The 23985-nt window shown below is 37.0% G+C and overlaps 1 protein-coding gene across 1 annotated transcript; it reads right to left on the reverse strand.

Moving 5' to 3' along the window:
* Positions 1–5082: 5082 nt before the first annotated feature.
* Positions 5083–23876, reverse strand: CCDC122 (coiled-coil domain containing 122). The gene is made up of 3 exons (XM_086328875.1): positions 23478–23876; positions 22621–22737; positions 5083–6055 (listed from the first exon to the last, which is right to left on the reverse strand). Exons 1-3 carry the CDS (start codon positions 23667–23669, stop codon positions 5906–5908), a joined length of 459 nt encoding a protein of 152 aa, XP_086185001.1. The 5' UTR covers positions 23670–23876; the 3' UTR covers positions 5083–5905.
* Positions 23877–23985: the final 109 nt, after the last annotated feature.

Below are 23985 nucleotides of genomic sequence, written 5' to 3' on the forward strand. Positions count from 1 at the left end.
GCTTATTTAACTTATATGCAGAGTACATCATGAGAAACACTGGACTGGAAGAAACACAAGCTGGAATCAAGATTGCCGGGAGAAATATCAATAACCTCAGATATGCAGATGACACCACCCTTATGGCAGAAAGTGAAGAGGAACTCAAAAGCCTCTTGATGAAAGTGAAAGTGGAGAGTGAAAAAGTTGGCTTAAAGCTCAACATTTAGAAAACGAAGATCATGGCATCTGGTCCCATCACTTCATGGGAAATAGATGGAGAAACAGTGGAAACAGTGTCAGACTGTATTTTTTTGGGCTCCAAAATCACTGCAGATGGTGACTGCAGCCATGAAATTAAAAGACACTTACTCCTTGGAAGGAAAGTTATGACCAACCTAGATAGCATATTAAGAAGCAGAGACATTACTTTACCAACAAAGGTCCGTCTAGTCAAGGCTATGGTTTTTCCAGTGGTCATGTATGGATGTGAGAGTTGGACTGTGAAGAAGGCTGAACACCGAAGAATTGATGCTTTTGAACTGTGGTGTTGGAGAAGACTCTTGAGAGTCCCTTGCACTGCAAGGATATCCAACCAGTCCATTCTGAAAGAAATCAGCCCTGGGATTTCTTTGGAGGGAATGATGCTGAAGCTGAAACTCCAGTACTTTGGCCATCTCATGCGAAGAGTTGACTCATTGGAAAAGAGTCTGATGCTGGGAGGGATTGGGGACAGGAGGAGAAGGGGACGACAGAGGATGAGATGGCTGGATGGCATCACCGCCTCGATGGACGTGAGTCTGAGTGAACTCCGGGAGTTGGTGACAGACAGGGAGGCCTGGTGTGCTGCGATTCATGGGGTCGCAAAGAGTCGGACGCGACTAAGCGACTGAACTGAACTGAACTGAAATGGAATAGTGATTGGATTTCAAAGGTGCTAAGTTTCTTGCTTTTTAAAAAATTATTTTTATTTTCTGTTGCTGCTGCAGCTGGAAGCAGAATGGATCTGCAATGAGGAACAGGAGTAAAGTAATACTCATCTCTTGAAAATAGAGATTTTGGTGTGTAATTATTTTTGCAAGGTGACTTAGTTTGGGATCCCCAGAAGCAGACTCTGAGAAAGTAGTTTATCCCAGTTTCTCCTGGGAGAGTGAAGTTCTGGGAGAGTAAGGGATGCAAGAATGGAAAGAAGAAGCCAAGTGAGGCTGTTGTATTGGACAAAGTCCTTTTGAGGGTAGCAAACCTCCCACAGACAGTATTAGGTGAGAGCTAGTAGAAGTAAAATTATGGCTCACTCGGGAGAGGGGTGCTCAACAGGATTTTAAAAAAAGATCTGAGAGGATCTGGGCAGAGCACTGACTGTGTAGTGTTTTGCATAAAATTTATCTTTGTGACGCATTTCGAAGTAAAGATGGAGCTTCCTGCATAAGACAGTTGCAAATTAAAGATTGTCTTCAGTGTTCAGGATCTGTATTTAGGCCAGTGAATTAAACTTTGAGTTACAACAAAAATGGGAACTGGAGCTTAAAGATGATACAACTGGAGCTGTTCAGGGAGTGAGAAAAGGAAAGCTCTGAAGGTGGAAATGCTATTTTTTGATGGAAAGAAAAAGAAAAGTGGGAGAATTAGACTAATTATTAGGAAACTGTGCATGAGTAATTACATTGACAGATTAATTGAGATTGAAAGGCATAGAGGATGAATAATCTAAATTGGTGAAAGATTAGAAAAAGAATGGACTCTTTTGAGAATTGAGTGCTTTATATAAACTTGTATGAACCACAGATAAAATAGCAACATTTTCTAACTTCCCAACCAAGTCAATATCACATCCAATGGATGGAGGCGTCCTCAAAGCAGCATCCCTCTAAGGAGCAACAGACACTTGACAATGGCTGTGCACTGTCCGCGTGGAAAGATGGCTGAGAAGAGAGCTATGTGATGTTTTCAGCCCAGGGATACATCTGGCTGGCTCACTGGGCGTGAATTAGTTAACACTATGGGGTCGCACAGACAGGACTGAAGCCACTTAGCAGCAGCAGCAGCAGCAGCAGCAGTCTCTAAAGACAAAACAACTCGGTTCTGCAGGATTGTTGGCTTTCTCTCACATCACACACACAATGAGGCACTATGCAATCAAGGAAAAGAAAGTCTTGAGAGCACCTTGAGGAAGCTTCTCCGATATGAGCACAGGCATTACAAATTTCTATTCTACATAAAACAATGTCACAGAGAGTAATAAGTAGATGAGGGGGATGGTATGTCTCGACGTAAATGTTTTGGACAAGAGAAATTTGAAAATGTATCTCAGATGGGCAGCGCATCATCATTGCCTCTAAATTACCCTGTGCTATGTGACTGAGCAATACTGCAAATATCTGTAATTTAAGTGTTTTATTCTGATTCTTACATGGTTGGTATGCCAGAGAGCTTTTTAAAACTATTTATCACGTTAACTCTGGTTTTGCTTTTGGAATACATCATCTAATTAATTAAGAGATTGAAGTTTCATTACTTCATGTCTGTCTTTACTGGGTTATGTCAGCAGCAACTCTGTCATTACTAAATCATATGCTATTTTTATGTTTCTCAAGATCTAGACCTCACAGTCATCATTTAAATAGAACATTACAGGGGAGAAAAAGCAATTTGAAGCATCCCATTCTTAGCTATGTATTGAATAAATCTATTCTGCTATTTTAGTATCTATTTCAGTTTATTTTTCCTTGTTTCGGTCATAGTTCAGTAACGTTCAGGAGAAAGTGCTATATGGTAAGCTAATGTGATATAGAAGACGCGTTACTTACCTGCCAAATTTATCAGAAAAGTAAAAGAAAAAATCCTTCCCTTAGAAATACATTATAAATTTAAGTAAACCAATACAGGATAAGTTATTTATGACAGGCATATAACTTTTTCTGATCATTAGCTTTACTAATCATTAGCTTAATTTTTGAAAAATAAAATATTTATAGTACTGAAAACATGAGCAACTAATAAATCAGATAGTTTTTAGTTGAAAAACCACAAGTTTTTCTTAATCTACTGACTCTCCCTACCAAAAAATAGTCCTAAATTTCCACAGTATTGATGGAGGCCTTAATTATTTTTATGGATGAATAAAAGATTCCAAGTTCAATCAATGAAAATGATATAGGAACTTTGCATGTTAACTGCTATACCCTATATGGCTCACACAGTAAACAATCTCTCTGCAATGCAGGAAACTTGGGTTCAATCCCTGGGTTGGGAAGATACCCTGCAGAAGGAAACGGCTACCCACTCCAGTACTCTTGCCTGGAGAATTCCAAGGACAGAGGAGCCTGGTGGGCAACACGACTGAGCAACTAACACTTTTCTTGTGAACTTTACAAGGTTCCAAAACAACCTTTATAAGTAGAATTTCACTTCCCTTGCAAAATGCTTTACTAATACTAACTTGCATGCACTGTTATCTATGGATCTAAGTGCTTTTAAAAAAAAGACATTTTAAAACAGTTGTAGGTTTACAACAAAATTGAGAGAAAGAGGTTTCCCATATACTTCCTGTTCCCACACATGTGTAGGCCCCCCATTTATTAACATTACTCACCAGAATGGCACATTTTTTTAAACCAAGGGTAAACCTACCTCAAAATCACCCAAAGGCCACAGTTTACCTTAGGATTCACCCTTGGTATTGTACATTCTATGCATTTGGACAAATGTATAATGACATATATCCATCATTATGGTATCATACAAAATATTTTCAACGCCTCCCCAAAAATTCTTTATGTTCTGCCTAATCATCTCTCCTCTAACCCCTCACCCCCTAGTGACTCTGGCAACCCCTGGTCTTTTTGCTGTCTCCTTAGTTTTGCCTTTTCCAGAATGTCATATAGTTGAACTTAGGTAAACTTTTCAGATTGGCTTCTTTCACTTAGTAATATACACTGAAGTTTTGTCATATCTTTTCATTGCTTGATAATATTTCTTTCTTAAGCCCTGAATAATATTCCATTATTTGCCTGTAAAACAGCTTATTTACTCATTCACCTACTGAAGGTCATCTTGGCTGCTTCCAAGTTTTGGCAATTATGAAAAAAAGCTGCCATAATCATCATAATCATGTGATTTGGTGTGGACTTTGGTTTTCTATACTCCTTTGGATAAATACCAAAGAGTGTGACTGCAGGACCATATCTTAAGAGTATGATTAGTTTTGTAAGAAACTGCCAAAGAGTCTTCTAAAATGACTTGCCTTCCCAGCAGCAATAAACGAAGTCTCTGTTGCTCCGCATTCTCATCAACATTTGGCGGTGCTGGTGTTCCAGCTTTTGGCCATTCTAATAGGTATATGGCAGTACCTCATTGATTTATTTCTCATTTCCCTGATGACATTTCATGTGGAGCATCTTTTCATGTGCTTATTTGCCATCTGTATATCTTCTCTGGTGAGGCATCTGTTAAGGTCTCTGGCCCATTTTTTAATCTGGTTATTTGTTTTCTTATTGCTGAGTTTTAAAATTTTACTTTATATTTTAAATAATGGTTCTTTACCAGGTTTGTCTTTTGCAAATATTTTCTTTCAGTCAATGGCTCGTCTTATCACTCTCTTGACAGTGTCTATTACAGAGCAAACATTTTTAATTTTAATGACGTCTAGCTCTTCAATTATTTCTTTCATGAGTTGTGCCTTTGGTGTTGTATCTAAGAAGGACATCCCTATGTCGATGGTCATCTAGGTTTTCTCCTATGTATCTTCTATCAGTTTAATAATCTTGCATTTTGAAGTTATGTCTGTGATCTAGTAACCTTAACCCTAGTCCTAAAAAAGTAGCAAGAAAAAAAAAAAAAATCTAGTTCTGAGTCATGGACCAAAGCTGACTGTGTTACAACATAAGCCACTTGAAGTGTTAGCCGTGATTAGCCATGCAAATTCCTAATAGGACTACAATTATTAGGCATAATAAGATTATTAATATCAGGTTTTAAATCAGCTATAATCTAACTGAGTCTTTGCACGTAGATAAGTGAGGACAAAATAGACCTGAGATACTTGTTTAATGTTATTGCTTTGGACTCATTAAATCCTAAAAGAGAGCATTTTAAAATCATATCTTAAATAATTAATAATTTATTTCTGCTTCTAAAAATTTGACTCAATGGAGCCACAAGAAGGAATGCTTTTACTCTAGAAGTGACAAATTAAGTATTGATTTGTGGCTGTGGACATACATGAGAAAAAATACATGCTATTCTACATTGGCTAACATTCATTTTTCAAGAGGTAGTATGTTTGTCTTACATGATGCTATAACTTGAATTTAGTTATAAAATAGTAAGAATGTATAGACAGAAAAGTGAACAAAAGATTGTATACATTGCAAAGCTCTAAAATACATTTATCCAACAGCAAAGAAAAAATGATTGTTACCTTCTGGATAAAGGAGAAAACTAAGTAAATATCGAAAGCCTTGAATACATAACATTATAATAAATGTCAATATTTACGGACTTCTTTGAAGCCAAGGTAAAAGAGCAGGTTGTCTGAAACAGACAACCATTTAAAATACCTTAAAAATTCAAATCATTGAAAATGCAAGTGCTTCTTTCTTCTAAATGTTTGCTTCATATAATAGTGAAGGCAACATGTTTATAAATAGGCATTGATGAGTTCAGGACATCTTATACACTCAAAATATTCATACAGAGTCTTTCACTATTCTGTGAGCCTTCCTACTGTCTCTCTATTGCTATCAATTATAGTGTTGGAAGGAACTTTAACAAAGAGATGACTGATTCAAAATAGGAGAAAATATATCTGTCCTTAAGACAACCCCTTGATAGTGGATGCTGTTGTTAAGACCCAAAGGATATTCTCACCTTTCTATCCCATAATTTTTGTGGCATAGTCCAGGCCCTACAACACCCTATAGCCATGCTAGTCTTTCATTCCAATACGTTTTCTCAGTTCAGCAGCGGTTTTTTCCAGCTGTTGGATGTTCCATTGCCATTGTCTTCTATTTGAGTGAAGTTTATTTACCTGACAGTGCAAACGCTTAAGAATTGCACCGTATCTTTTATGTCGTACCTATTAAAAGAAGAGCACATATCAACAGGGCTTGAGAAAGAAAAATAGTAAGCAGCCATAAAGGATATTTTGACTACTCTAAATAGGAAAGCACTCAATTAAAAATTACTTAATACATAATAATGTTAATAAAAAATAAATAGTAATTATAACTATTTATTCAATGCTTACTACATGTTAGATACTGTGATGAGAGCTTTTTACATATGATTAAACCCTCGTAATTCCTTATGAGGTAAAGATTATTATTCCTATTTTTGTATAAACTGAAGGTCAAAGAGTTTAAGTCACACACTCAAGGTTTCACAGCTGGTAAATGATGGTGTTTGGGATTTGAACCCAAGGCAAGCATTTGTGATGGAAGGCCTTCTACTTATCAAAGTAGTTTCCAGTTAAGAGATATATATATTTTTTTCCTGTATCAAGTGGTTCACTGAAATATAGACCCAACTGATCTAAAAGATCTGGGAAATAATGTAGGCCATTTTCCTGCCAGTAGGTCAGTATTTATACGTGACACAGTACATATACCACATTTTGTTTATCCGTTCATCCATCTAAGGACATTTGGGTTGTTCCTATTTCTGGCTATTGGGACTAATGCTGCGATGAATGTGGGTGTATGAATATTCCTTTGAGAGACTGTTTTCAATTTTGGGGGGCATATACCCTGAAGTAGAACTGTTGGATCGTTTAATAATTCTATTTTGAGGAATTGCCATGCTGTTTTCTACTCTGGTTGTACTAGTTTACATTCTCACCAGCATGGAGGAGGGTTCCATTTCTACACATACTGAAAGTACTTTATACTATCTGCCTTTCTGGTCATAATCAGAGCCATCTTATGATGGTATGATGTGGTATTTCCTTTGAGTGTAACAGTGGTGTTGTGGTAAAATGTCCTTTTTAAATGAACTGATAGAATAATATTAATAGAATAACGGGACTGCGGAAGTTACCCCTTCATTCTCATATCTGATTAAGAGAGACCTCTAGTCAATCAGGAAGGTGCTGCTGCTGCTGCTAAGTCACTTCAGTCGTGTCCAACTCTGTGCGACCCCATAGACGGCAGCCCACCAGGCTCCCCCGTCCCTGGGATTCCCCAGGCAAGAACACTGGAGTGGCTTGCCATTTCCTTCTCCAGTGCATGAAAGTGAAAAGTCAAAGTGAAGTCACTCAGTCGTGTCCTACTCTTAGCGACCCCATGGACTGCAACCTACCAGGCTCCTCCTCTAGGTCAATACAAAAAAGAATCAATTTGTCAGAACACCAGGTCACATTTATCAAAGTAACTAATTTGCCAAAAAAGCTTATAGCTTAAGATGGCTGTAGAGAGACAAGACTCTGGGTTTCTGGGGCCTTAAGACTCTGCCCCAAGCTGTCTCCCCTTCTCTCTGTAACTCAGCTTTCCTTTCTACTGGGGCCCTTCTTCCTGGGACCCTCAGAGGAGCGCCCCCCCCCCCTCAGAGCTCCTCCCTTAGTGAGCTCAGAGTTTCTTTACCTTTATCATGCCATGGCTCATTTTGATAGTATAGCAAGGACCACGAACTCCTTCTTAGAATGCTTTTAAATGTATAAAATATAATACACGGGATTACAAAAGAAATCAATTATATGGAAACACAGTTCTGCAGAGCATCAGGGGAACTAGGACAGAGACACTCTAGGTATTCCAAAATACTGATATAAAAACTCATCAACTAAGTCTTCACGTAAATAACTAAAAACTTTATATATCTTTTGAAGTTTTCAGTTTTTTTAATTCTGAAAATTCAGATAGTTCATTCAAACTGGTGAACTAGGCCTCCTGATATGTTGGCAAAACAGAAACTGACTTTAAAAGAATTATAAATAAATTAGTAAACAGAAACATTATCATATTAGGTAATGAAACTATATTCAAAAGAAGATTTTAATATATCAAATATATTCAAAGGGATATATATCAAGTTGGCTTCCTAGGTGGTGCTAGCAGTAAAGAATCCACCTGCCAATGCGGGAGACTTAAGGGATGTTGGTTTGATCCCTGGGTTAGGAAGATCTCCTGGAGTAGGAAATGACACCTCCCTCCAATATTCTTGCCTGGAAAAGTCCATGGGCAGAGGAGCATGGTGGGTTATAATATAAACTAAAGAAAGAATAATCCATCAGAAGGGATTATGTGAAGAACACAGCATAAAAATGGGCAAGTGAAGATAGTTCCCACTCAGTGACTCTCTGATAAGAATGACACTGTTATGGAGATTGGCTCCTTGAGTGTCCAGAGCCAGAGGTCAAGAGCACTCAAACTCAAGTGATGGACTTGATTCCCATGCTCAGTAACTAGCTTTATGATTATCTGGCTTCCAGTGTCATTTCCTTACAAGGAGAAGAAGCACTAATGACCGATACAAGTTTTCTGATTTCCTTGAGAGTTTTGTGCATTCTTGTAAATTAATAAACTGGCATTTGAGTTTTATATAGTTGCTGTTTGTGAACTCTAGTAACACTTCTTTATATCTCCCCAATCCTGGGATACTTACAAGGTCAAGTTTCTAAGCTAATAAGGCTAAAAGGCAGTTTTGGCCGAGAAGTGACTTCGTAAAGGTGAAGGTCACATTGGGAGCTTTCTTGGAGGCCGGCCAATTGTTCAGCCTCTATAGGTATAATTCTGACTTTGGTAAGTGTCAATACTTAAACTTGAATACCATTATACACCTAAGGATGTAGTGGTTCTGTAGAAAATATAGCTTTTTTTTGCCTCTAGGAAATGGATACATTACTATTCTTATTTACTTATTGTTACCCTTGCGGCAGAAATGAGAATAATAATGAAGCAGGGGTGGTGCCCACAGAACACAGGGGTAACAAGAACTGCCTCTTCATTCCCTTCGCTCTAGACATACTTCACTTCCAGAATCTGAGTCCAGGTATGTTCTCATCTTAAGACCTCTGCACCTGTTTTTTTCCTTTGCCTGAAAAACTATTCCTCAGACTTTCATGACTAGCTCCATCACTTCTTTACATTGGGTTCTGAAAGTTGAACATACTCTGATTCCTGAGATAAACTTTGCCTGGTCATGAGGTATTAACTTTTTTATATATACCAGCTATAGTAAATTTGAAAATATTTTGCATCTATGTTCATGAGGAACACTGGTCTGTAATTACTTTTCTGATAATGTTCCTGTTCATTTTGTGTGTCAGGGTTAGGCTGGCCTCCCAAAATAAGCTTGGAAGAGTTCCCACCTCAATTTTCTGAAAGACTTTGTATAATCTAGATATTATTTCTTCCTTAAATATGTGGTAGAATTTACCAGTGAGGTTATGTCAATCTTAAGCTTTCCTTATGGGAAGGGTTTTAATTATGAGCTCAATTTCATTGATTTCTAATTCATAACATTTATATAGCCTAATTTGAAATGGATCATAGAGCTAAACATAAAAGTAACTTCTTCCTGTGTTGATGATATGTGTATTTTTCAAGGAATTTGCCCATCTCATCTAAGCTGTCAAATTTATTGACATGAAGTTGTTTAAAAGAGGCTTTTATCACCTTTTTAAGTCTATAGGACCTAAAGCAGTAGCCCCACTATCCTCCTTTTTCTGATCAGTATTGTTACGGTTTATCGATTTTATCAGTCTTTTGGCTTTGTCAATTTTTCTGTTTTTCCATTTTCTGTTTCTTTCATTTCTACTATTTATTATGTCATTTCTCCCTATTTGCTATTGGCTTATTTTTCTAGTCCCCTATGATAGAAGCTTAGACAATTGTTTCTAAACCTTTTTTGTTTCTAATATACACATTTAAAGCTGTAAGTTTTCCTCTAAATACTGCTTTAATTGTACCTCACAATATTTATATGCTGTTTTCATTATCATTCAATTTAAAATATTTTCTAATAATTCTTGTGATTTCTTCTTTGACTCAAGGATTATTTATAATTGTGATGCTTAATTTCAAAATGTTGACGTATTTTCTAGCTTTGGAACTGTTACTGACTTCTACCTGAATTCTGTTGTGATTAAAGAATATATAATTCTTTGAAATTTATCATCCAGTATACTGTCTATCTTGGTGAAAGTTTCATGTACATTTGAAAACAAAGTATAATCAATAGTTGCTAGGTAGAGTATTTTATAAGTAGTAATTAAGTTTAGTTGGTAGATTAGTTGTTCAAATTTTCTATATGCTTGCTTATTGATTTTGTATATTGGTCTATCAATTACTCAAAAAAGTTAAGCTCTCTAGTATGACTGTAGATTTGTGTCTTTTTGTTTTTAATTTTGTCCATTTCTACTTCTGTATTTTGAAGCACTGTGATTAGGTAAATTTATATTTATTCAGTTCAGTTCAGTTCATTATTATTATTCATTTCTGACAAACTGACTGGCTGTCTTCAACTTTGGGGATAGTCCATACCTTAGAATCTACTTGATATTAATATAGTCATGCCCAGCTTTCTTAAGATTGATGTCTTCATAGTTTATCTTTTTCCATCTTTCAAATCATGTGTTTATATTCAAAATGTATCTCTTATGAAAAAGTTACGTTACCAAACTGTTTTTTCAATCCAATCTGAAAATTTTCCCCTTTTAATTGGATTTTTTAGTCCATTTACATTTGATGTAACTAATGGTATGCTTGGATTTAAGGCTACCATTTCAATATCTGTGTTCTATTAGTCTCTTTTGCCTTTTTTATTTCTTATTTTCTCTCTTCAGAGTGGATCACAGGCTTAAATACAGAATGCAAAACCACAGATCTCCTAGGAGATAACACAGGAGAAACCTAGATGACCTTGGGTTTGGTGATGTCTTTTTACATACAACACTGAAGACATAATTCATGAAAGAAATAATTGATAAGCTGGACCTCATTAAGCCTTCTGCTCTATAAAAGATACTGTCAAGAGAATAAAACAAGACAGACTGGGAGAAAATATTTCTAAAAGACGCATCTGATAACTGCTATTCAAAATGCACAACAAATTCTTAAAACACAACAATAAGAAAAAAAATAACCAGATTAAAAAATAGGCCAGAAACCTGAACAAACACCATATCAAAGAAGACAAACAAATGGTAAATAAGTATATGAAAATATGCCCAACAAGAAATGTCATTAGGGAAATGAAAAGCAAAACAAGATATCACTACACATCTATTGGAAAGGCCAAAATCTGGAACACCAACAACATCAAATGCTAGTGAGGATTGTGAGCAATGGGAACTCTCTCCTTCATTTCTAGTGGGCATGAGAAATGGTCCAGCCACTTTGGGAGACAATTTGGCAATTTCCTACAAAACTAACCATATTCTACCACATGATCTAGCAATCATAATCTTTGGCATTTACCCAAAGTGCTTCCCTGGTGTCTCAGTGGTAAAGAATCTGCCTGCAATGTAGGAGACTGCCTGCAATACAGGAGACCAATTTGATCCCTGGGTCAGGAAGTTTCTCTGGAGAAGGAAATGGCAACCCACTCCAGTATTCTTGCCTGGAAAATCCCATGGACAGATGAGCCTAGCAGTACAGTCCATAGGGTCACAAAGAGCTGGATACAACTGATCGACTAAACCAATTCAATTCAAGCGAGTTGAAAACTGATGTTTACACAAAAACAGATGTTTATAGCACCTTTATTCATAATTTCTCAAACTTGGAAGCAACCAAGATGCCCTTCAGTAGGTGAAAAATAAACTGTTGTATATCCAGACAGGCTGGTTCCAAATTGGGAAAGGAGTATGTCAAGGCTGTATATTGTCACCCTGCTTATTTAACTTATATGCAGAATACATCATGAGAAATGCCAGGCTGGATGAAGCACAAGCTGGAATCAAGATTGCCAGGAGAAATATCAATAACCTCAGATACACAGATGACACCACACTGGTGAAAGTAAAGAGTAACTAAAGAGCCTCTTGATGAAAGTGAAAGAGGAGTGAAAAAGTTGGCTAAAAATTCAACATTCAGAAAACTAAGATCTTGGCATTCGGTCCCATCACTTCATGGCAAATAGACAGGGAAACAATAGAAACAGTAACAGACTTTATTTTGGGAGGCTCCAAAATCACTGCAGATGGTGACTGCAGCCATGAAATCAAAAGATGCTTGCTCCTTGGAAGAAAAGCAATGACCAATCTCGACAGCATATTATAAAGCAGAGACATTACTTTGCTGACAAATGTCCATCTAGTCAAAACTATGGTTTTTCCAGTAGTCATGTATGGATGTGAGATTTGGACCCTAAAGAAAGCTGACTGCTGAAGAATTGATGCTTTTAAACTGTGGTGCTGGATAAGACTCTTGAGAGTCCCTTGGACTGCAAGGAGATCAAACCAGTCAATCCTAAAGGAAATCAGTACTGACTATTCATTGGAAGGACTGATGCTGAAGCTGAAACTCCAATACTTTGGCCACCTGATGCGAAGAACGAATTCATTGGAAAAGACCCTGATGCTTGGGAAGATTGAAGGCAGGAGGAGAAGGGGATGACAGAGGATGAGATGGTTGGATGGCATCACCAACTCAATGGACATGAGTTTGAGCAAACTCCGGGAGTTGGTGATGGTCAGGGAAGCGTGCTACAGTCCATGGGGTTGCAGAGTCAGACACGACTGAGCCACTGAACTGAACTGAATTGATATCCAGACAATGGAATATTATTTAGCAATAAAAAGATAAATAAATAAAAGAAAAAATGAGCTATCAAGCCATGAAATGACACAAGGAACTTTAAATGCAATTACTAAGTGAAAGAAGCCAATCTGAAAAGGCCACAAAGTATATGATTCTAACTATATGACAGTCTGGAAAAGGTAAAACCATGGAGACAGTAGAACCATTTTTAGAAAAGATTGGGCTTTCCTGGTGGCTCAGATGTAAAGAATCAGCCTGCAATGCAGGAGACCTGGGTTCAATCCCTGGGTTGGGAAGATTCCCTGGAGAAGGGACTGGCAGCCCACTCCAGTATTCTTGCCTGGGAAATTCCATGTACAGAGAAGCCTGGCAGGCTACAGTCCACGGGGTCACAAAGAGCTGGACACAACTGAGAGACTTTCAGGGCTTCCCTGGTTGCTCAGAAGGTAAAAAGATTGGGAGTAGAGTCCAAAAGACGTAGACTTATATTCTATTCTGTCTCTTATCACTAGCTATATAAAATTACACAAGTTATTTAAATTTTCTGAAATTCTGTAAAATATGTTACTATGAGAATTTAAATGGGATAGCTTTTAAAAAGTACTTGATCCAAACTTATTCTACGAGGCCACCATCACCCCAATACCAAAACCTGACAAAGATGCCACAAAAAAAGAAAACTACAGGCCAATATCACTGATGAACATAGATGAAAAAATCCTTAATAAAATTCTAGAAATCAGAATCCAACAACACATTAAAAAGATCATACACCATGACCAAGTGGGCTTTATCCCAGGGATGCAAGGATTCTTCAATATCCACAAATCAATCAATGTAATACACCACATTAACAAATTGAAAAATAAAAGCCATATGATTATCTCAATAGATGCAGAGAAAGCCTTTGATAAAATTCAACATCCATTTATAATAAAAACTCTCCAGAAAGCAGGAATAGAAGGAACATACCTCAACATAATAAAAGCTATATATGACAAACCCACAGCAAACATTATCCTCAATGGTGAAAAATTGAAAGCATTTCCCCTAAAGTCAGGAATAAGACAAGGGTGCCCACTCTCACCACTACTATTCAGCATAGTTTTGGAAGTTTTGGCCACAGCAATCAGAGCAGAAAAAGAAATAAAAGGAATCCAGATTGGAAAAGAAGAAGTAAAACTCTCACTGTTTGCAGATGACATGATCCTCTACATAGAAAACCCTAAAGACTCCACCAGAAGATTACTAGAGCTAATCAATGAATATAGTAAAGTGGCAGGATATAAAATCAACACACAGAAATCCCTTGCATTCCTATACACTAATAATGAGAAAATAGAAAGAGAAATTAAGGAAACAATTCCATTCACCATTGCAACGAAAAGAATAAAATACTTAGGAATATATCTACCTAAAGAAACTAAAGACCTATATATAGAAAACTATAAAACACTGGTGAAAGAAATCAAAGAGGACACTAATAGATGGAGAAATATACCATGTTCATGGATTGGAAGAATCAATATAGTGAAAATGAGTATACTACCCAAAGCAATCTGTAGATTCAATGCAATCCCTATCAAGCTACCAACGGTATTTTTCACAGAGCTATAACAAATAATTTCACAATTTGTATGGAAACACAAAAAACCTCGAATAGCCAAAGCGATCTTGAGAAAGAAAAATGGAACTGGAGGAATCAACCTACCTGACTTCAGGCTCTACTACAAAGCCACAGTCATCAAGACAGTATGGTACTGGCACAAAGACAGAAATATAGATCAATGGAACAAAATAGCCCACAGATAAACCCACGCACCTACGGACACCTTATCTTTGACAAAGGAGGCAAGAATATACAGTGGAGAAAAGACAATCTCTTTAACAAGTGGTGCTGGGAAAACTGGTCAACCACTTGTAAAAGAATGAAACTAGAACACTTTCTAACACCATACACAAAAATAAACTCAAAATGGATTAAAGATCTAAACATAAGACCAGAAACTATAAAACTCTTAGAGGAAAACATAGGCAAAACACTCTCCCACATACATCACAGCAGGATCCCCTATGACCCACCTCCCAGAATATTGGAAATAAAAGCAAAAATAAAAAAATGGGACCTAATTAAAATTAAAAGCTTCTGCACAACAAAAGAAACTATAAGCAAGGTGAAAAGACAGCCTTCAGAATGGGAGAAAATAATAGCCAATGAAGCAACTGACAAACAACTAATCTCAAAAATATACAAGCAACTCCTGCAGCTCAATTCCAGAAAAATAAACGACCCAATCAAAAAATAGGCCAAAAAACTAAATAGACATTTTTCCAAAGAAAACATACAGATGGCTAACAAACACATGAAAAGATGCTCAACATCACTCTTTATCAGAGAAATGCAAATCAAAACCACAATGAGGTACCATTTCACGCCAGTCAGAATGGCTGCTATCCAAAAGTCTATAAGCAGTAAATGCTGGAGAGGGTGTGAGAAAAGGGAACCCTCTTACACTGTTGGTGGGAATGCAAACTAGTACAGCCACTATGGAGAACAGTGTGGAGATTCCTTAAAAAACTGGAAATAGAACTGCCTTATGACCCAGCAATCCCACTGCTGGGCATACACACTGAGGAAACCAGAAGTGAAAGAGACACGTGTATCCCAATGTTCATTGCAGCCCTGTTTATAATAGCCAGGACATGGAAGCAACCTAGATGTCCATCAGCAGATGAATGGATAAGAAAGCAGTGGTACATATACACATGGAGTATTACTCAGCCATTAAAAAGAATACATTTGAATCAGTTCTAATGAGGTGGATGAAACTGGAGCCTATTATACAGAGTGAAGTAAGCCAGAAAGAAAAACACCAATACAGTGTACTAATGCATATATATGGAATTTAGAAAGATGATAACAATAACCCTGTATGCGAGACAGCAAAAGAGACACAGATGTATAGAACAGTCTTTTGGACTCTGTGGGAGAGGGAGGGGAGGGATGATTTGGGAGAATGGCATTGAAACATGTATAATATCATGTAAGAAACGAATCACCAGTCCAGGTTCAATGCAGGATACAGGAAGCTTGGGGCTGGTGCACTGGGATGACCCAGAGTGATGGTATGGGGAGGGAGGTGGGAGAGGGGTTCAGGATGGGAAACACGTGTACACCTGTGGCGGATGCATGCTGATGTATGGCAAAACCAATACAATATTGTAAAGTTAAAAAAATAAATAAATAAACAAAAAGTACTTGAAAAATACCAGGCAATCAATAAACAACAACTGATTTAATAATACTGAACATTTCTCCCCGTATTTTTGTTACTATGTCATCTAGCTATCCGAATCATTCTTACCTTGCCTTTAGTTTACCTTTCTACCTTTGTTTCTTTGGGGTTTTCACCTAGGACAGGCTTTCTAGTAGTGCAGTCATTTCTGTGGCTGACCTCAGTAAGTGAATGGATTAGTTAATTGTGTAAGTTGTATGCTGTACTGTAACAAGTTAAACGTGTTTTGTTCCTGCTCCCTAGTAGCTCCGAAAGCACTCTTAAATTTTTCCTGTACTTTAAATTTGGAGCTCAAATTGAACAAAATTTAGGCAAGAGTAACCAGCAATGAATCTTAAGGTGCTTTGCATAATACCTATTATCACAAAATGTTACTTGCAGCACTCATCATTTGCTAAGAACGTCTTAAATGCTCTAGTTTCTCCTTCCTGAAAATGCTTAGATTTGGCAAATAACATGTTCTTAAACCTTGAACTAAAAATTACTGATCGTTGCCTAATGCTTTGTATTAGAAGCTTTGTGTTTGTATGCTTTGAATTTTGCTTCCTAATTTTTTCGTCAGTGACTCATAACTTATCTTTGTTTTCTCTCTCTTATCTCTAGTTCCTTTCTTCTACAATGTATTTAAAGACAGACAGTAGACAGGGGAAAAAAGGCATTTGGGGGTAAGTATTTGAAATACTTCCTTCACTCAGACATGGCCTAAAACAACCAAACACATTTACTTTATTTAAAAAAATATAAAATCCAAAAACCATTTTCATTTTTTCTTAATCAAAAATGTGAACAGTAGCATTAATATGAAGATTAAACATGCAAAGCACAAAATGTTTGAAAGAGTTAAACATTAGAACAAAAGAATGCTATGACCTAGGTAAAAGATGACCAAGAACTGCACCAAGGCCACAGCCAAATACATCCAGAAGGGGAAGAAAAAAAAAAAAAGAATCGAAAAAGAAAAAAGTAATAAAAATCTGTTTAAATTTATCCTTTCAAAAAACTGCTTGTTTTGAGAAAGAGGTTACTTGGATCAACGATAAATTCTCATCAAGCAATAAGAGAAATTGTTGGGGGAAAAAAAAAACATGCAGTGTTTCAAGGCAATGCTGTGGCATTTGTCCTTCAATGTGATAGTTTATTATAGATAATCTCTGATTTCTTAGATTTTCATTTTTTCATTTCATTTTTCAACCATAATATAGTAATAGAATTGAGGACTATTTTTAATACATTAGAGTTAATAAAACTAAGATTAAAAAGTCTAAAAGAGTCTTTAGTAACCCTATTATGAAAGCTTAAAATTAGTAACCCTATTATGAAAGCTTAAAAAGAGTTTATTAAATTTCAGCATAATAAGTATAATGATGAAAACATTAAAAACTGAATATCAAGCTCAGTGACATTCCATCTAAATCTAACATTAGTAGTCACTTACATCACCCTTTACCACTAAATATACCCATGTACACTTCTGCTTCTGTCAAAATAAAGTATAAGTATTTCATATAACTACTCCTCATGCCAAGTACAACTAAAAACCCTGGACATTGGATATAATATTAACATAAGAAGTTCTGAAAGGTGGAGAGAAGAAGGCAAACTGACTGGAGGCCTTAGGATTCAAGGAACGACTTGGTAATAGCTCCCTGGGTTTTCATTTGGCCTCATATATCACAGATAAGAGGAAGGAAGAAAGAAAGCTCAAAATGCCAACAGACGCAGACAGCAACAAAACAAAACAAATCCAGGAAAAGCCTGCTCTCTAATCAAAGGACCAGGAAAAGGGCAGCCTAAGACTGAAAATTTTGAGGTAGCAGCTACTCTACTGAAGACAAACACCACGGAAAAAACATCAATGGCTCCGCCACCACCCACACCAGCAAACACTGAGTGAAAGCCTAAACTTTCACCATTGCTGGGCTATAACAGGGCCCCAGTCCTCTTGCTGGGCTGGTGTCAGAGAAGGCTGAGTAGGGAGACAGGACTCTTCACTCCCTCTGGAAAGTAACAACCACATCCTCTGGTGTGAGGGGAGCCCCTTTGGGGAGGCTAGACTTCTGCTCCATCTAGTGGCTAACAAGGCACTCTCCCCCTTCCCACTGGGAGAGTGTCAGAGGAAGCCTAGTGGAGAGTCGAGGTTTTTTACCATCATTCAGCAGTAGCAAGGCCGCATCTTTGTGGGAGCAGTAATGAGGTGCTCCTGCCCCGCCCAGCCAGGGGCTTATCAGCAGAAGCCTAGCAGGCAGCCAGGACTCCCATTTCTGACCAGCAGTAACAGGAAGTCCTTATTCCCTCCACCAGTGTTCACGGAGTCTCTGAACTTCCACTACTATGTGGAAGTAACAATGAAACAGACTCTTACAACATAATACCCAACATGTCCAGAGTTCAACAGAAAATCACTCATCAAAGCAAGAACCAGGAAACTCTCAAACTAAATAAGAAATAACAATCAACATGTGCCAACACCGAGAAAATGCAGAGGTTAGAATTATCTGGCGGGCATTTTAAAGCCATCATCATAAAAATGTTTCAATGAGTAATTAAGGAATGTGCCTGAAACAAATAAAAATATTAAAAGTCTCAGAAAAGGAATAAAATATTCAAAAAACCAAATGGAAACGACACAATAACTGAAATAAAAAACTTAGTGGGATGGTTGAATAGCAGAATGGAGGGGATAAAGGACAGAATCAGTGAATGTAAGATAGAACACTAAGGTGTATGCAATATGACCAAACAGAGAGACAAAGGACTTAAAAAAAAGAAATGAAGAGAGCCTCAGGGACCCGTGGGACTCCATCAAAAAAAGACGTATAATTTCTGCCATGAGAGTTCTGGAAGAATAGGAGAAAGAGGGCAGACCTGCAAAACTTTCAAATAAACTCGAACTGAAAATTTCCAAAATTTAGCAAAAGACATAAGCCTACAGAACTGAGAAGTTAAGAATTTTCAAAATCAGATAAATCCAAAGAAATTAATTCCAGAAAAAAACCCACTCCAGTACTTTTGCCTGGAAAATCCCATGGATGGAGAAGCCTGGTAGGCTACAGTCCATGGGGTCACTGAGAGTCAGACACGACTGAGCGACTTCACTCAAAGACAGCAAAGCTTGAAAGCATCGAGAAACAAATGTCTGAGAGGAAAACAATTCAATTCAAATGACAGTGAATTTCCCATTAGAAATTACGGAGACCAGAAAGAAGTGGGACAGCATTTTTCAACTAAAAAGAACAGTTAACCCAGAAATATATATCCAGCAAAAACATCTTTCAAAGATGAAAGGGGAACGAAGACATTTTCAGATGAAAAAAAAGAAAAAAAATCCCAAGACTGGCACCAGCTGACCTCTCCTAAAAGAATGAATTTAGAAGCTTGAAAGAGAAATAAAACAATAAAGGAGGAAATCTTAGAACATCAGGGAGGAAGAAAGAATATGGTGGAGCAAAAATACAGATAAATACAATAGACAGATGGAAAGGGCATAGCTAAAGGGTATCAGGTTTCTTTTGAAGTGATGAAAATTTTAAAAATTGACTATGGTAATGGTTACAAGGGCTTCCTTGGTGGATCGGTGGTAAAGAGTCTGCCTGCAGTGCAGGAGATACATGAGATGTGGGTCCAATACCTGTATTCATATTAAAAAACTATTTAATTATGCATTTTAAATGAGTGAATTATATGTTATGTGATTTATATCTCAGTAAAGCTGTTTTAAAAATCAGAATCATGGTAGCCTGAGAAAAAGGGACAAGAGACCTTTCTAGGCATGATGCAGAAGTTTTATATCTTGTTCAGTCATTGTAACACAGGTATAAATTGTCAAAATTAAACAAGCTGCTGCTGCTGCTAAGTCACATCAGTCCTGTCCGACTCCGTGCGACCCCATAGACAGCAGCCCACCAGGCTCCTCCGCCCCTGAGATTCTCCAGGCAAGAACACTGGAGTGGGTTGCCATTTCCTTCTCCAATGCACGAAAGTGAAAGTGAAGTCACTCAGGCATGTCCGACTCTTAGAATCCCATGGACTGCAGCCCACCAGGCTCCTCCATCCATGGGAGTTTCCAGGCAAGAGTACTAGAGTGGGTCACCAGTGCCTTCTCCGAAACAAGCTAAAGCCTTACAAATAATGTACCTACTCTTATGACAGCTATACTTTAATAAAAATTATTAAGAATCTCAAATTTCTTTCCAAAATGCTTTTACCAGTTTATACTCATACCAATAGTATTTTAGAATTCAGGTGGTCCACATCTTACAAACTGTTAATATTGATAATTGACAGGCCAAATTTGGGGCCTTATTTTGGGGCTTGATTTATCAATCCCTTATTTAACTTACATGCAGAGTACATCATGAGAAACGCTGGACTGGAAGAAACACAAGCTGGAATCAAGATTGCTGGGAGAAATATCAATAACCTCACATACGCAGATGATACCACCCTTATGGCAGAAAGTGAAGAGGAACTCAAAAGCCTCTTGATGAAAGTGAAAGTGGAGAGTGAAGAAGTTGGCTTAAAGCTCAACATTCAGAAAACGAAGATCATGGCATCCGGTCCCATCACTTCATGGGAAATAGATGGGGAAACAGTGGAAACAGTGTCAGACTTTATTTTGGGGGGCTCCAAAATCACTGAAGATGGTGGCTGCAGCCATGAAATTAAAAGACGCTTACTCCTTGGAAGGAAAGTTATGACCAACCTAGATAGCATATTCAAAAGCAGAGACATTACTTTGCCAACAAAGGTTCGTTTAGTCAAGGCTATGGTTTTTCCTGTGGTCGTGTATGGATGTGAGAGTTGGACTGTGAAGAAGGCTGAGTGCTGAAGAATTGATGCTTTTGAACTGTGGTGTTGGAGAAGACTCTTGAGAGTCCCTTGGACTGCAAGGCTATCCAACCAGTCCATTCTGAAGGAGATCAGTCCTGGGATTTCTTTGGAAGGAATGATGCTAAAGCTGAAACTCCAGTACTTTGGCCACCTCATGCGAAGAGTTGACTCATTGGAAAAGACTCTGATGCTGGGAGGGATTGGGGGCAAGAGGAGAAGGGGACGACAGAGGATGAGATGGCTGGATGGCATCACTGACTCGATGGATGTGAGTCTGAGTGAACTCCGGGAGTTGGTGACAGACAGGGAGGCCTGGCGTGCTGCGATTCATGGGGTCTCAAAGAGTCGGACAGGACTGAGAGACTGATCTGATCTGATCTGATCTGATCTACTGTTAATGAGGTTGGTCATAATTTCCATTGGGTTTTATCTTTTTTTATATATATATTTATGTTTTAAAAAGTAAGACTTTTCAAACCATATTCCCAAGGTTCTATGGCTTGTTCAAAATTTTCTTATCGCTTAGTCACTTATGTATGTTACAAATACACCCTCTCAAAACGAGTCTAGTCTTCTTTATTGTTATGCTGCATCTCAATAATCTAGAAATTTATGATATAGCCAAAAGTAGTATTTAATCATGCAGTTTGGATATATGTCTGTGTCTTTTAAAATAAATACTTCTGTAATGCAAATGCAAAGTAATTTTGTCTCATATTATCTTTAATCCTTGTGGAAGTCTATGTATGTACATGTTCAGAGGTAGGAATCTAATTTTACTGCAAAACTGTTGTAATTTTTTCACGTGACTAACATTTTGTTTGTTCCATTTATGATGGATTATTTCTAGATTCCTTTTTTCTGCTTCATTAACCATTTTTTCTATTTCTATGCCACATATATAGATTTATAATAAATCTTGATATTTAGAAGGGTAAAAATATCCATTTATTTACATTGCTAGTAAAATAGAAGATAAAATCATGGTGTTTCTTAAAGAGAATGTTTTGTAAAGGTGAGGGCTTTTGTCTTCAAATTCCTGTTGCTTTTTCATTGTGTCAAATTAGTCACAAGCAAGTTGAAAATATGCATCTTTTTATTTTCCAAAGTAATTTTAAAGGGTGAAAATTGTTTGCCTTAACAACATACACTTTTCCCTTTTTGTTCCCCACTCATCTAAACAATGACTGTAAGGCCTACCGTGGCATCTCAAATTCAGTCTCACTTTTAGTTTATCATTCAGTTTGCTTTCTAATTGGATTATTGAAAATTACAGATAGGAAGTCAGAGGTTTAGAATATCAACACTTCCATTGTCTTTACTTTGAAGAGTCTTTAATTTCTGTCTATGAATGGTCCTTTTTGACTGGATAGCCTCTGCTGTCTATCCATATTAATTGGTTACAAAGCTGATGGAATGTGGAGAAGGAAATGGCAACCCACTCCAGTATTCTTGCCTGGGTAATCCAAAGGCCAGAGGAGCCTGGTGAGCTACAGTCCTTGGGGTTGCAAGAGTTGAACATGACTTAGTGACTAAACCACCACCACCACCTGATGGAATGAGACCTGGAAGAACTCTAGGCCAGACTGAAGTAAGACCAAGTACTTAATTTTCTTGAATACATTCAAATATCTGAATATTTGGGAGTTATCTATACTTATCTATTAATAGTTTGGATGTATCAACTGTTTTTCGTAGTTCTTTTTGGTTCTCTGTTTTGGGAACTGACAGTAAACTACACAAATTATGACTACAGTATTAATAAAAGTTTAAAAATGATCCCATAAAACATTGAAATCCAGATATTTAAGACTTACCTCTATTTCTTTTCTTAACTTTTCATGTGTCTTTATTTCTTCCTCAAGAAAACAAGTTTGTTCACTGATGGATTCTTCTACACTTGTAATTTCATCCTTCAGTTTTGTAATATCTTCCTGTATGTTTATAAAATTTAAAATATACATGTCAAACAATGAATCGCCAATATAAATCCAAGATTTCAGTGTTTCTATAATTTAAGATTAACCATGACATTTAATTTTGATTAATACGATTAGAATGTTACTTCTATAGGTATAAGGAACGAGAAAGCATTATTCAAACAAGCAAACCTTAGATTTGAAGATACAAAAGTAAAAACCAAATGAAAATAAGACACAAAGGAAAGCGGAAGTCATAGCGGCAACTGTTTGGCAATGCTGTATGGATATTTTTTTAATTCTTAGGAAGAAATAATAGATATTTTAAGTTTTTATCTCCCAAAGTCTTCAAAGAATATTAAGATGCTTAGGGTGCAATTATTAATTCACATTGTTTGTGTAACAGCATTAAGCACACTAAATAGATTTTAATTGGTCTGGATCCATTAGACTAGAAGCTAGTTAACATTTTTGTGAGTCACACTTTCTGTAACAAATGGATTAATTGTTCATCTGATTTTGTTGGACCACATATTTTTATTAGTCCACAAGGGATTTGGGGATGTTTCCTTTATGCATTTGTACTTTTGACATAGTTGTTACATAACTCATGCACTAAACAAGGTTTTAAAAGCTGTGAATCCAGTTAGAGCACTCATGGGTATTTTACCAAGTTAATGATAATTTATCACTGAGTAAGTGTACTCACAAAAAAAGGAATACTAGGAAATGTTTTAATAAGTGACATTTCAAACCTGTGCTTGTCTCATCAGGTTTCCCTCTGGATTTTGGAGATCCAGCTTAAGTTCCTCTTTCATTGTCTTTAGTTTTTTAACAAGGTCTCGTTTCTCATTGAGTTCAGTCATGAATGACCATTTGTTCTCTACCTCTCTCAAACTATCTTTATGTGCTTTTATCTTGGCATAGTATTCATTATATTTTATCATTTGTTCCTCAAAATTTTCTTGGGCTGTTTCTATGTCAGATTTAAGCTTCACATTTTCCACGTGTAAGGATTTGATTTGATTTTCCAGGTCTCCACACTGAAGTCTGGTATTCTGTATGGCAGCATCTTGCTGATAAATTTGCCTTTCTGTTTCTTTAGTTTCTGCAGAGACAGATGCTATTTGTATTTCAAGCTCATGAAGTTCATTCTGTAAGATATTTCAACATTATTGTTATTAATTCATGATATTCAACATGAAAGAAAAGCCATTGTTTTGACCCACAGTGTGTGTAGAAAAATCACTTAACATAAAAAAT

This window comes from Bos grunniens, chromosome 12, assembly GCF_055505025.1.
Source record: "Bos grunniens cultivar Pamir isolate PY7600 chromosome 12, Bosgru_T2T1.0, whole genome shotgun sequence".
In the NCBI taxonomy this organism is placed as follows: domain Eukaryota; kingdom Metazoa; phylum Chordata; class Mammalia; order Artiodactyla; family Bovidae; genus Bos; species Bos grunniens.